Source organism: Myxine glutinosa, chromosome 14 (genome assembly GCF_964187855.1).
Source record: "Myxine glutinosa chromosome 14, kmMyxGlut1.1, whole genome shotgun sequence".
Taxonomy (NCBI): Eukaryota; Metazoa; Chordata; class Myxini; order Myxiniformes; family Myxinidae; genus Myxine; species Myxine glutinosa.
In genome coordinates this window covers 77,925,788-77,940,299 of record NC_136274.1, presented here as the reverse complement: position 1 = coordinate 77,940,299, position 14,512 = coordinate 77,925,788, and the positions used below count along the sequence as shown (strand labels likewise).

Genomic DNA, 14,512 nt, shown 5'->3' with positions numbered 1-14,512 from the left:
CACCCGACCCTGTTGGCGCCTCTGACGCCGGGGACACAGGGATACGTGATGCCGTACCCGGGGAATTTCGGACGCGTGCTGGCAGAGAAATTCGCCGCCCGGCCCGATACGGTTGGGTCGACTGATACTCCGCACCCTATTCGTGCTGACGCTCACTCGCTTTTAGCCACGCGGCCGTATAATTCTGACAGGGGGAGAATGTAGTGAAATCGTATTCGTACTGAACCCGGGGTGATGCTCGCTGCTCGTTGTCACCGCTAGGGGCGTGACTATAAGACCCGCTGCTGCGACGGTGCTCCGAGACTTCTCCCTTGTGACATGTTACATCGGTAGCCTCGCTAACGGTACGCCTGTGTAGAATATCTAGCTTGCTTGCATTGAATGATATGAATGGACCCATGAGATGTCGCATCGTATACTTATTGTGTATTTCTACTTTACAGGAATGATGTGATGATCTAAATGCAATTAAACCAACCATTGGACTAAAGTTGTGTGGACCTGATTGGTTTTCCACAACAGCCACCACAGTTCAATTCTGTTCAATAATTATATCCACACATCGCCACTATCATGAAATTTCTTTACTGCAAAATCCTACTCGGTATACAACTTCGCTTCAAATAACAAATTATCATCAATGCTTCCTTTCACCATGCATGGGCTGAGGGGTTACGCCCACTTTGCGGTGCTATTTATTTTTATATTGCAGGCACCTGCAAATCACCACAGGTGGGTTAAATTCCAAAGTAAAGGAGAATCACCTGCTTGAAATCTTTATTATTTCAAACAACTTCTAAAAGGTGCCAATAATATTGCCCAGGCCATTTTAGGATTTCTCCGTGGAATAAGCTAAGATTTAGTAATTTTTTTCAGCTTTTTTTGTTTTGTTCCACCGCAAACCAAAGAAATACAAATGTGGATACCAAAATATTTTTTATTTCAACAATTTTCTGGAGAAATGGTGCATTATTTGAAAAACGTGCAAGGGTGCCAATATTTTTGGCCACGACTGTATGTACATTCTGTGGTCACCATCTGGATGACAGAAAGAAAAAATAAGGTATTTCTGGATCACAAATAAACAAGTTAACGGTCTAGTGTGTGTGTGTCCTTGATCAGTAAGTGCCAATTTAAAAAAATCTTCCTTCCACTATGTGTCTCGGAGAGGTAAACTGTTCAAAAATATGGCTGCACCTGGATGGGTTTGAAGGTAGAGGAGTAACAGCTGAAACCCGATAAGCCGTTGGAGGAGTGCTCAAAAAAGGCTGAGTTTTCGAGTTTTGTTCACTACCTCCGAGACACTACGCAATACATAGCTCATACTTTTGATAAAAATACAAGGAATCACCATCATCTTGTTCTTTTTGGAAAGACTTGTACATGAAGGAGAAAACTGTGAACAAAGGACACCAGAAACATTGATATGACTGCGTATACATTATGCTTGCCATCTCATGCGAAGCAATGTTTCATGATGTCAGTGAAGTGCTGGTAGCATTCACGGTGGTATCCAAACCTTAACCTGGGTCCTCGCACCATATTTGGTTCGTCTCCTACTCTCGGGCTGACCAAACTTCAGTTGCTTTCTCCGTATAGACACCACTGGCACTCTACCATAGCAGCGCATAATCTAAATTTCCATCTCCTTGGATAGAATTTGGGAGGTTGACACATGACACAGTCTAGCATCCTGCTTTGCTTGCCAAGCTCTCTCTCTGCCCATGGCATACAAGGCTGCCTTCATTCCTGACTTCTTCCACTCAGACAGGCAACATGTTGCTATCAATGGAACCCTCTCCTCCACTCTCATGATGGAAGCTGGAGTTCCCCTAGACAGTGTGTCGGGCCCACTGTAGTTCCTCATCCACATAAACGACCTCTCCGATGCTCTGGAAAACCCTCTCTTCCTTTTTGGAGATGGTTCCCCATTGTGTTGTACATTACCTCCAGCGCAATGCTAGGCAGACTGCAGATGTGTCACTCCCTGCTGATCTGGAATTGATTAGGTGTTGGTCTGATAAATGGAACATGTCCTTCATTGCTGCAAAATCGCAGTCTAACCCTGTCACTCCGAAAAGATCGTCCAATTAACTCCCCCCACCCCCTATTTCCATGGTAGGCCAGTTTAAGAGGTTCAGTTTCTTGAACTTGTCTGCCTCACCATCAGCCATGACCTCTCCTGGGCCAACCACATATCAAAGATGGCCTCCAAAGTCAGCTGCAGACTGGGCATCCTCCATTGATCCAGATCGTTGTGGGTTGGCACCGTAACATTACATCTGTCGCTTGAATTCTGTGGAGTTGAAAGCTTTCAACATTATTGGAATCTTCTGCGATGAAGCCGAAGTACAAGGACTGTTGTTTTCACATCTCAGGTAGGTCAGTAGTCTCTCTCTTTCCTACTATTGCTCCCTCCGCCACCCTCTGTCCTCCGATACTCCCCTGGAACTCCAGGATGTACGACTTTTTCCAGTAACCCCCTTTCAGTTAAAGCACTGTTCTTTCTCACCGTTTCCTCCAGGGCTTCCAGCAGGCAGTGCACTGGCACCTCATCCTGACCCATTATCTTTATTACCCCTATTAACTCTTCTTAACCCAACCATCTTACTTGTTAGTTTTAGTGTTTCCTCCCCTAACTCCCTCTTCTTCCCCTCTTTGTTTATTATCTTGCTGGTTCAGCCCAATTGTTGCCCGACTACCCCAATGACAATCTTACCTTACTCTTCCATGGGCCTCGCTCTTGTCGAGAAACAAAAACCAGGCCAAAAACACACCATTTGAAACCTTTATTTCTTTTTGTTTTTGTCACCCCAAAATATTGCAGCTTCCACAAACATGTGCAAAATGTGTGTCTCCGACCACACAGTGGATCATGCACGTCGTGGAGCAGCTTGAACATTTATGGAGCCTCCTATAGGTTTGTAACCTTTGTGGTTGTAAACAAAAACCTACAAAGGCAGCTGTAATGGTTGGCACTGTTAGAGCTATCTCTTAACCACGTCGTCTGGTCTGGATTCAAACTTTCCCATAAGTGTAACTTATAAACAGGGACTGGTGTAGTATATTTCCTTTTCGCCTCAACAGATCAGGATATTAAAACCAGGAGCAGATTAAAATCACAAATGTACTAATTATAGGCAAACTCCAAAATGCTAGTTGTAAAATATCATCACGTGTTCAGTGGCTGTACATGTTCTTCTTGATCTACCTTTATCACTCGAAATCCACATTGAAGCTTGTAGTCGTGAAGGCAGCATGCACTGGGCTGGTAAAGTGCGCGTCCGCTGGGTACAAGGTCAATCTGTTTATTCGGAAGACAAGTGACCAGATCGAAGCAGGATTCCCAAAAATGGGTACAGACTGGGCCACAACATAGCCATGCCGAGGGGTGCTGAAAGCATTGAAGACTCTTCTCGTTTTCCAGGCATAAAAAATAATATTCAGCTTGCTTTGGCACAAGAGAAAAGGAGTGCACTCAGAAGGGTGGTCGTTAGTCTGCGGCACGAAAACAGAAATAAAAAATGGCAGAATGCTAACATCAGAACCGTTGGACCTTTTTTTTGTGGCAATTCGCTTTCGACTCGTGGAAAACCTATTCGGTCAAATGTCAAAATGCAAACGTTTCAAGATCGGAATGGAGCACGACCATTAAAGGATTTCATAACCACATGCGTTGGCAATGCCGCGGTAAACTGTTCGCTCATCTCCATAAAGACATTTCCTCTCTACTTGCTGGGCTTGCTTTGTAACCATGTGACCTCCTCGAAGTATCAACTACCATTTAGTTTGTGTGTTAAACTCTTAACGATACATTCCTATTGTGAGAAACACTAACCGCTTCACTTATGTACAAATGGTGACCCACCATATTCGCTTCATCGATCACCGATGCCCGCAACGTTTCTATTTGCTCGAGACTATAGCAAATGGGGAGTGCCTTGGAATGGGGAAAAAAACAATAAAATAAGCTCAGCTAACTGAAGCGCACGAGTTCCTGGTTTGTGATCTGGACGATCGCCGGCCTTGACACACTGGCCCCATAGACTGGAAAGAAAATCCAAAAACAAAACAAGCCCCTTGAAATCCAGAGGTTATTGTCATTAGTTAGGAGATTCCACAAAAAAAACAGCTACATATAATAATCAATTCACATCTGGTTGGATGAACGTAAGTAGATCGTTGCTGAACGGGTGGTGAAGACTTCGAAACATAAGTTATAAAACGGGCACATTTTGATATGAAAACCTTTGCGTAGTTAGATTCTACACCACAAAGATGCTGGTTGATGAAAAACGATGGGGCGGGACAGTAATTTGATTCCAATACTTGAAAACACCTGCTCAATACGAGGCGTCCGAACAATTTCTGTATCGGCATGAAGTTTGGCATGTAATGGCAAGAGTTTTAAGTCATAAATTAGAGGAATCAAATACTCCACACACCACCGTCCCCACTCGGTCCTGTGCTAGAGGCACCGAAACGCAATGCTCTGGTTGGCACCGTAAACTTGCAAAACACGAAAGACAATGGAGAGGGATTAGAGAAAGCACGGCACCGTCCGGCACTCGCATTCTGAGCCAGAGGACACTTGCGTAACTTGATGTGGAGGTGTTGCTGCGAACGGTGAATAATCACTCGGGCAAGTGGTCTCTTGGGATGCCTCTTCAAAAAAGTTATGTTGGCACTCCCCGCGCTCTGGTTCAAAATATCGGGAGTTTCACTCAAGAGGGCAACATGCCGGCTCAAATAGAGGCCGAGAAAGTTGGCACATCTGCAAGGAGTCCGCACAGTCTCTCTTTGAATACATATATGAGCAGCGCAGGTCTCCAAAAGCACAACATTGGAGAGAGATTGTTCATGGGGACAGCTGGATTTTCCCTGGCAGTGCTTTTAAACAGCAACAAGGCCCGGGTAGGAAAATGGGCGCCCCCTTAAGGAAATCAATCTGCATACGAGCTGCAATTGGTCATCAAATCCTTGTTACGCTACAACAGAGGAATGAGTGTGAAGGTGCTGCAGCCTCACTCAGCAACGCCGGGTTCCTGAACGCCCTGGGCCGCCAGCTCGGCCAAAACGTTGTCCAAGTAATTTGGGTCGGGATAACCATGGCCTGTGACATTGGAACCAAACTCTGTCTTGTGGTGGATTTCGTTCCACACAACTGTGTCAATTTCACCTGTCGTGCTTGATGTTCCCACTGTGAAGATGAGGCGCCGCTCCCACGCTATGATCAATAATCGCAACGCCTGGGATGAAGGAAGAAGAGAGAACAAAGTGTAAGAAAACAAATAACATTCACATTGTTGATTGGTGCTCACTCTCAGTGGAAGAAAAGATTGAAAAAAACAATGGCCAAAAGTTCCGAACGATTACTGCCATCTTGTCATTAAAGCAAAAATAAATCGTCAGCAACAGAAAGCTGAACAGCAATTTTGCTTACCAGCCTCCCTTTCTCGTTGTCGGGCAGGTAGCAATGGCGTGGGAATCCTCGTGCTGTGAATTTTTTCCCGGGGTTTTGGTGTTCAGGTCCCTGCGGAAAGTGTTGTTACGTTTGTGGGGTTAGATGAAGGAATCCCATCGTAAAGGTAGGACTGTATAATTATAGCATGGACCGTGGACGCGTAGGAGAAATCTCGATGTACTTAAGTAGGGAGACTGTAGCATAAGATTGTTTATGTGGCTTCACACGAGGGGTGAAGCAGTGATAATTAGTTAGGGATTAAGGATAGTTTTCCCCAATACGTAATATTCCCTCTGTGATTTTCCCTTCACAAAAACAGGGCCGGCCATGAAAACCCCCCATTAAACAACATTTACAACCTACGCCGACCCTATGAACACTAACGGCAACTAAGCCCCGCCCACATGAACACTATAGGCAGAAGGCCCCGCCCAGTAGAGGCGGAGGATCAGTGGGCGGAGAAGAAGGCCGGCAGGCCATGCCCCTGAGGGACGCGATTGGTTCTCGCTCGGGAGGAAGAGGTGTGTGCTTCTTCTGCTGGGTCCGACAAGAAGCAAGCTGGCCATTTTGGTGCTGAGTGAAGTGTGCGTGCTTTTGGAGGGCTAGTGGAGCTGTTATTGTGTCGGCAGCATATATAAAGAGGTTTCGGCTGTGGTGCTCTTCGTGGGAGCTGGCCGTCACATTTTGCTCGCCCAGACAGTGGAACCTGAAAGAATGCGGTCTTCACTGCTCGCCCCACGGCTCTGGGCGCCTTCGCCATGCGGGCTTTTCGTCGGCGGTCGCCATCCTGTGTGCTTCCTGAGCCTCATCACCACCACTCTCCTCAAAAAGGGCCACTTGAGGCCAAAGCTGAGTGCCGGATGGCCAAAAAGGGATTTTATTTTCTTTCATCTGTCCCTTTGTCTGTTTTTGAGTCTGTGTGTGGAGGTACGTCAGATAAGAATTATATTTACCTCAACATTAATTGTGACATTTCTGTCCTGCATTTATTTTCATTAAATTATTGAATTTGAATTTTCCTTGTCGTGTTGACTTGTTTGTGGTTTCGGAATAAACCGTGTGTTCCGTTCAGGTAAAGCTTCGCCTCCCTTCATTCCCCGCACGACAAAGATACCGCCATTTTTTGGGGTGCCACCTCAGGAGTAAAACTGTCTGGTTATCCGTCATCCAGCAGTCTTAACCACTGGTGACAGGACAGTATAATTGCACGTATGGATTTGGTTAGCAATTTACATACAAAAACTAGAACAGCACTCGGTAGAGCACATATCTCCACCAGGCTGAACAGTTCATGTTTTGTATCCCACTGATAGGCCAGATTTGGATCTGGGCCTGAACCAAAATCTAATCGACTTGTTTTTGTCACCTAAGCAACTCATCCACCCGGTTTCACCCGAATCCGTCCACAAAGTTTTGAAATATCTTGATACATATCGCTTTTGGCCTTATCACTCAATCGTGAAGAATAACTTCAAAAATTAAATAATTATCGTATCCGAATCCATATTCAGTTCTTCACCAAAATCGAATCGATTCTTCCTTGTCACACACACAACCTGTCCACAAAGTTTCATCCAAATCCGTCCATAACTTTTTGAGATATCCTGCTACGTATCGGTATAAGCCCTATCACTCAATGGTGAAGAATCACTTGGAAATTATCGTTACGTTATCTCTTCTAGATTCTTGAAGATGTCTGTCTGTCTGGTCATCCGTTCGTCCGGTAACTTTTTGCTATTTTTGCTGCTCCTCCCTTAATCACCTGACTGATTGTTCTTAAACTTGACACATGAATACAAGACAATAGCCTGCACAATTGTTCATCCTTCGATTTTTCGATTCGGATCATGGAGGTTCCCAGGAGCGGGTGGGGTGGGGGTGGGTGGGGAGGGGTGAGGGATGGTGTGGTGGGGTTGATGCAGATACACAACTCATTTTTCTCGTCAGAATGTGTTTTTTTTTCAGCTGTGACAATGTAATCCCTTTTATAACACATTGGTACAGGGTACATGCTGGAGATACATGGCAGGGGCGGATCCAAGATTTTTTTGACGGGGTGGTGCGTGCATGAAACCATAGCGCTGGGGGGTGGGCGGGTGGGGATAAAGGGGGGGGGGGGGAGTCTGGGAGTCCTCCCCCAGGAAATTTAAAAAAATTGATCGTCAGAAACGGCATTTCGTGCGTTCTTGGAAGTTTCTGCAGTTCCTTGTGTTCTTCGCTGGTCCAACAGTTCAACAGATTCGCACCGCCTGCACCCTCATCCTGGATCGAAGGGAGGGGGGATGCGCACCCCCTGCACCCCCCCCTGGATCCGCCCCTGCATGCTAACATGTGCGGGATGCTCTTTTGCTCAGAGATAACCGAATTTCAGAAATCGCAGCACACAGGGGATAGGAAATGGCCCGGGTCTGCCTTCACTGCGTCTCACCCAATGACTGTGTGCTCTGTTTGTGGTGGCCTTTGTTTTTATTTATACCCATGTCATTACGGATTTAAGGAAAGTACTTGGCACGGTTGGGAAAAGCGAAAGAGGTAAGCAGAGAAGAACCAATGAAAGACAGCTGTTATTTCTGGTGAACAAAAAGCTTAATGGAGTCCTGAACGAATGGGGTCAAAGGTTTTAATTTGCACAATATTATTGTTACGCGTCTGAAAGGGTGAAAAGTATCGCCGGTGTGTTTTTGGTTTGTTTTCACACACTGATACTGGGATAGCGTTGAAAACTCATTACAAATGATGTTCTCCTTCTTCGTAATGTCAGCACTTCGATACTTTTGTACTACCCGGCTCTACATTTGATGAAAACGGCTTACATTAATCATGCACCAAAAGGAACCACAATGATGACATACAAGCATGTGTGCAGGTGCAGCATCAGGCAAACCTGAATTCCAGGAGGAATGTCGTAGATGATACGAATGGTCTTCTGCTCAGGGTGACCCGGCAGTGAATATGGAATTACATGAAACTCCATCTTCCCTGGTGGCTGGCTTCCTGTTTTTTGCCCGTATATCGTTTTACACGTCGGACACTGGAGGCTTCCGTCCTGCGGAACAACGTGGTCCTGTCAAGTTGTGATTGACCGAAGACATTATAAAAGTTGAAGGTTTTAGGTTTTCATAGACTTAAATTCTCACTTTTGTCTCCCCCCGTCCCACCCAGTTCATCACAAATAAAAGCTTTGGGGCAAGTGCAGTATCATAGGGGTGGTGAAGTAATATTGATTAAGTTTCAAGTACACATAGATGGACTCGGGGATTTGCCCTGCATCTGTTTGACACTTGTCCTTGTGATTTTCGATTCATCCGAGTGTAGCGAGTGTCGGCAATAACGAGGCCGGAGCTCTTGTGGTGGTGGTGAAACTGGCATCCGCCTCATTGTCGTGCAAGCATGGCGGGCAGCAAGAGCCGTCTTGAGTCGGGGAACCTGGCAGGGCCACCTTTTTGAAGAAGCTCAAACCGGCAGCTAACAGCCTCCACTCCATGCTGGTGTCAGCCCCGTTCTCTGCCCTGTCCGTTCTCACCACCTCACTCCACGATCACCACTCTGATTATCTTAGTCTCCCCCGGTTCTCTCTCTGGACTCACTGGTAACTGCTTGTGCTTCCACCTTTTAATGCGTGGGCCGGAGCACACCTCCTGGCAAGTCGCAGTGTATGGCTCCAAAGGCCAAAAGGAACTCCATCCAGTCTCAGGATGCCACAGCACGCAGGCGTGTTCATAGATAAAGGGAAGGAATTAGGGGAGGGGGAACAGGGAACCCATGGGACTCCTGGCCATCTAACCTATCCAACTGCTTAATTTATCCTTACATCGTTGTCTGGAAGCAAAACAAAATGGGGGTTCCCACCCCTCCCAAACATGTTTCAATATACTGGGAATGGGAATGTTGCTGTAAATACATCACTTGTATCTGTACAGTTATTTACTGTATTAAGTTGGTACAAGGTGACCACAAAAAGATGGTACCGACCTTACTGCTAATAACTTCCTCCATACTAATGACATCCTCTTACTTTTTTCAGGTGAGCAAAGGGGAGTTCGTGTATCGTCAGCAGATTTTGATTTAGTCAGGTTGGCCCGGTTTTTTCAACATGCCGTTGACAACCAAGGAAAAAAATCGTTTTCAATCAAAATCTACCCGAGAAGAAAACCCTTCAGGAAGACTCAAATCGAGTTCAGGGTTAAATTCTTACGGACAAAATCAGTTCAGTCACTGCAGCCAAATGTGTCAGAGTAATAAAAATGAAAAGGTGTGGTGTTTGAGAGTGTACCTTGTTTCCGTTGGAATACATAGCCAGCATGCAGAGCAGGTGAAAGGAGTGGCCACACCTTCCGAGGCGACCCACGGCCTCAGGGCGCACATTGCTTGGACGACAAGCCACCTCGTATCCCGAAGAGATGGTCAAACGTTCCATGCAGATGGTGCAATCCTTCGGGTGGGAACAAAGAGGAATGACGGCTTCATTATGAGAAAGTGAAAATACATATCGGCACGCGTGTGGAGTTATTCCCCTCTGCCCATGCACGGTCACACCCAGGATTCCCAAGCATCGAGGCAATATCCAGTTGCATAGACCTTTCTCGTGCTTTATCACTCAGTGGAGCTCTCCCATGTTTTTTTTGGCTCCTTTGTCTACCCCATTGGCGAGAAAAACAAGCATCTCCACACAATAATTGATTAGAACATAAGTAATAAATAAGAACAGAGCTCCTTCTATGCGCTATTATATATTTTTATATTGCTTCAAGAAATATTACTATATATAATTTTGTGTGCTCCTGTGTCTGTCAAATAATTCCTGCTGTTGTGGAATAAGAAAAATGTTACTGTTAGAACCACTACATTAAGCCACAAATCCCACTTATTCTTCAAACCCAGAAAGACGGGAATTTAAAACAGGCATCTTTATGATGAAAAAGACACAAATTTTTGATGCAAGTAAATCTATTATCATTAGCTTCCCAACAGTACTATTTTTATTATCCTATAAGTCATATAAGAGCAGGAACTCTTTAGAATAAAATGTGATGGGCAAACACACAGATGGATGCTTCTTCTTTTGGTAAGTATTTGTCAGTATCTTTTTCCTTGACCCCAATAACCACAGTATAGCGTTTATTGGAGGGAGCCTCCAGTTAGTGTGGGTGATGTAGAGAGGTTGGAGGATTTGGAAAATGGAAGCTGTGAAGCTGCTGGTCATTGGGCATGGCGAATTGGTAGGGCAATTACTCGTGGTTGTGCAAACACGTAGCTTGTGGGCTGAGAGGTGCACGGAAGTTAGAATGAGAGTAATTATTGAGAGTAATTAGGTACTGAACCTTGGGGACACCTTAACGACTAAGAGCCGTAAGAGAAGGCAAGAGGGCGATTTAGTTAGGCGCAGGACCCAGGAACCTAGAAGAGAGGGCCTGTGCTGTGTGAGGGCAGGAGGGCACAGTGTGTACCGAGGAAGAGCCCCATGGTGGGAGCTAGGGAGAGCTCCACAATTAGGGAGTGTGGGAGAGATGCTTTAGGCCAGGCCCGGCTCACGGTGTCATAGAGAGATAGAGCCAGGAGAGGAGGCCTGAGTCAGGCCACACTCCCCAGCCAGCTGATTGGGCCAGGGCACAAAGTCGGATGAATTTATGAAGGCCATGCCCAAATTCGTAGGTTGATACCAGGAAGCTAAGCAGTGGATAAATAGGTCGTTAGGACCACTGTAGCAAGATCAAAAGTAAATGCAGAAACAGCTTATATTACGTACCACGGCTAGATTAGATGGTCTCCTCTGTACCATACAATGTGTGCCTACCACTGGTAAGGACAGAACACGGTAATTGACATTTGAGAGGACTCTGAGTTTCAAATTATTAGAAGTGTAGGTACCACTCGATCACCGTCCCCACCTAGACACTTTCAACACCCTACGAGCCGGGTATGGCCACACCGCATTATCCTGTCGTTTTCTCAGTTATTTACATATACAGTATTTATCCTCCCGAGAGATAAATATACGTAAATAATTGTTTTTGTTTTTTTTTGTATACAAGATCGAGGCTCGTGTAACAGCTAACATTAATGATGGGGAGAGAGGGAGAAGCACACAAGTACAACATTTGAGAGCAGGGACATCGGGAGATCTGTGGGAGGGAGAGGGCTTTGGCGGAGGAGGCGGGGGAAGGGGGTTTGGGGTGAGAGAGGTATAAAACACATGGACACAGCTGGGACTTCCAGGAAAGAAGTCGGTATTTCAAAAAAGTGGATCTGGGGTGTATTAACGGGGGTAGAAAAGATCAAGGTTTTGGATGGGGGAAGATAAGAGATGGTGGTGAACAGCTGTTTTAAAGACCTGGAGGGAGGAGTGGGATTGAAGGGAGTGAGGGAGTTTGTTCCAGAGGCGGGAGAAAAGAGGAATGAAAGAGTGATGGTGTGCAGAGAGTCTTGTTTTTGGCTGCCTCCTTTTTCTTTGGCTGCCTCCTTTTTCTCCTATATACACGTAATTTTAATGCAATGCATTGAAAGTGAGACCTCCATAACAAAACAGTCAGTTTGGTGATGTCATTAAGTTCCCACCACCTGCAAGTGTTGTTTGTTGAGGTGGCGGAGATTATGTTTTCACCCTGTCTGTCTGTCCGTGAGCAGGATATCTCAAAAAGTTGCGGATGGATTCGGCCGAAATTTGGTGGAGAGATCGGGTGTGTGACGAGGACAAAATTAATAGATTTTGGCGAAGATCCGCATCTGGATCCGGTGACGAATTTTTAAAGTGATTTTTCACCATTGAGAGATAAGGCCAAAAACGATATATTGTACGTTTCAAAAAGTGGTGGACGAGTTATGACAAAGCTAAGTGGACGAGTTGGGTAGGTGACAAGAACAAGTAGATTAGATTTTGGTTAAGGTCCGGATACAAATCCGGCCTATTAGTAGGATGCAAAATGTAATCTGTTGAGATTTACGGAGGTACGCTCTCAACCGAGTGTCGTTCTCGTATTGAATATGTTTCCCTGATGAAGGATGCTCTAGGCGCATCCATATCGGATTAGTGTTGGGAGCTGAAATATATGTATGTTGTGTTCAACACAAGAAAAACAGGTTTGCAAACTCTGGAGTTATCCCAAGCCTCAATTTCTCTAACTCTGGCACACTTTTTAAGCCTCCGCTCTTCGAGTCAGTTAGTCGGTATCTCTCCCTCTTCCTCTGCCCCCTGGGTCGTCCTTGCATGCCGTCTTTTAAAGGATGTGCAAAGGCCCAGCATTCCTTAAATCTTTGCGCATTGTGACCTTGCACTCTAAGAAACTAGCCCTTTGGGTACTGATGGACTCATCTCATGCAGCTTAGCAGGTAGAGGTGTGGAGAGGGGAAGGGGGAGGTGTTAAAAGAGAAATATGGCAAGGCTTATACTCATGAAAGGGAGGACGGGGAAAAACGGGAAGACATGAATTTGCATTATAATCCTCATAAGGCATACCATATGTTCCAAAACTGACACTTGACCCAATGCATGCCTTACTACCCGTCCCACAAGAAAACCTGACAATACGAATAAAACATTTCTGGTTGATTTTAATACATATCCACAAAACCGGAAACCCTGCTTCCCAACCTTTTTTTCCCATGCACATTTCAATATCACCAACATAGGTTCACATTATGTACGAGCTTCCTTGCTCCTTTACACTTCTGTCCTTTCCTCTTTATTCATCGATCACATTAGAAACACTTTCAGACTCACTTCATCCGGAGGATTCTTTAACTTCTGCAAAAACTTCTTCACGACCTCTTCGGCACTCCTGCCTTCTGGGACAAAATGGAAACTTCCTCAAGTATTTACTTTTTCGAACAAACAGGAACACACATCAGAATAACCGCAAGACAAAGCGGGCAGCCGCTAAGGAAGGGCTCAGGGAAATAAAACACTGGATAATTTTTTTTGGTGTACATAGTCGAGGCTCGCAAGTACACCAAAGGAATCCAGGACATAACAGGATGCAAAAGGAACAGTACAGAGAGGGAATAAACACCAACGGCAGAGTAGAAGGCCAAGATAGAGGGAGACTTAGACAAGTAAAGGGTGTGGGAAGGAATTGGGGCAGGAGAGAATGCATGGGGTGTCCAAAATTGAAACCTTGGGACAGTCAGTAAATACACTTCTCTGGATTTTCCTCTGAGACAGAGAGTATGAATTCATGTCAATCGAATGTACATATATTAACAAACTCCAATTCACAGAAATTGCTTTGTGTTCCTGATAAAGTATCAATAATATACATTCACAGCTTTGTTCAGTTGTGGCACTGACACAAGGAAACACTGACTGACTGCAAACGATGTGTACTGTATAATGTATATAATATGTATACAGTCGGATCCCGCTATTCGCGGTTCCGCTATTCGCGGTTCCACTATTCGTGGGTTCTACATATCTGCGTTTGATAAATTGCGACCTGCTTCTCTATTCACGGCCCTATGTCCCGTGTATTTGCGGTTTTTTGCGGGGGGGGGGGGGGGGCGGGGGGGGGGGATTTTTTTTTTTTTCACGAGCCACAAGCATGACACAGTTATAAAACCCATCTTTCACTAGCCATGCATGAAGTTGCTGGACATACACAAAAAACATCTAAGAGCCGTGAGCATGACCTGCTTCTACATTCGCAGTGCTGTTCTTCGCGTTTTCACGGCTTTCACGTGATAGCCAGCCATTCACACTGTGAATAGCTTCACGTAATATCCCACCGTTCACATGTAAACAATGCTTCGTGGGATAACCCGCCGTTCACATGGTAAACATTGCTTTGTGGGACATCTCGCCATTCACACTGTGAATAGCTTTGCAGGATATTCCACCACCTGCATAACACGTCATCCCCGCGAGTTGCTATACAGAATGAAAACACTCCACAGTATCTATTAGTGCAATTAGCTGCCTCCCTCTTCCCCATTGAAACATTGGCACAGCATGCATTTGCAGATTTTCATTGACATTCGTGGATTTTCATCGGCATTCGCGAATTTTGCCTTTCCATTCGCAGTTTGTTCCTCGACATTCGTGGATTTTTGCGATTC

General features: G+C 45.4%; 1 protein-coding gene across 2 annotated transcripts in view; it reads right to left on the bottom strand.

The window, feature by feature from the left end:
* Positions 1-923: 923 nt before the first annotated feature.
* LOC137439934 (E3 ubiquitin-protein ligase DTX1) overlaps positions 924-14,512 on the bottom strand; it is a 159,481-nt gene continuing 145,892 nt past the window's right edge. The window contains exons 6-10 of one of the 2 annotated variants that reach the window (XM_078768336.1): positions 13,182-13,243; positions 9,738-9,896; positions 8,349-8,510; positions 5,444-5,533; positions 924-5,249 (exon numbers count right to left, since the gene is read on the bottom strand). In XM_078768336.1, coding sequence (XP_078624462.1) covers positions 5,025-5,249; positions 5,444-5,533; positions 8,349-8,510; positions 9,738-9,896; positions 13,182-13,243 — 698 coding nt within the window. In that variant the 3' untranslated portion in view covers positions 924-5,024. Of the gene's footprint in view, positions 5,250-5,443; positions 5,534-8,348; positions 8,529-9,737; positions 9,897-13,181; positions 13,244-14,512 lie in introns of both variants that reach the window. The other variant, XM_078768337.1, reaches the window with a different exon arrangement.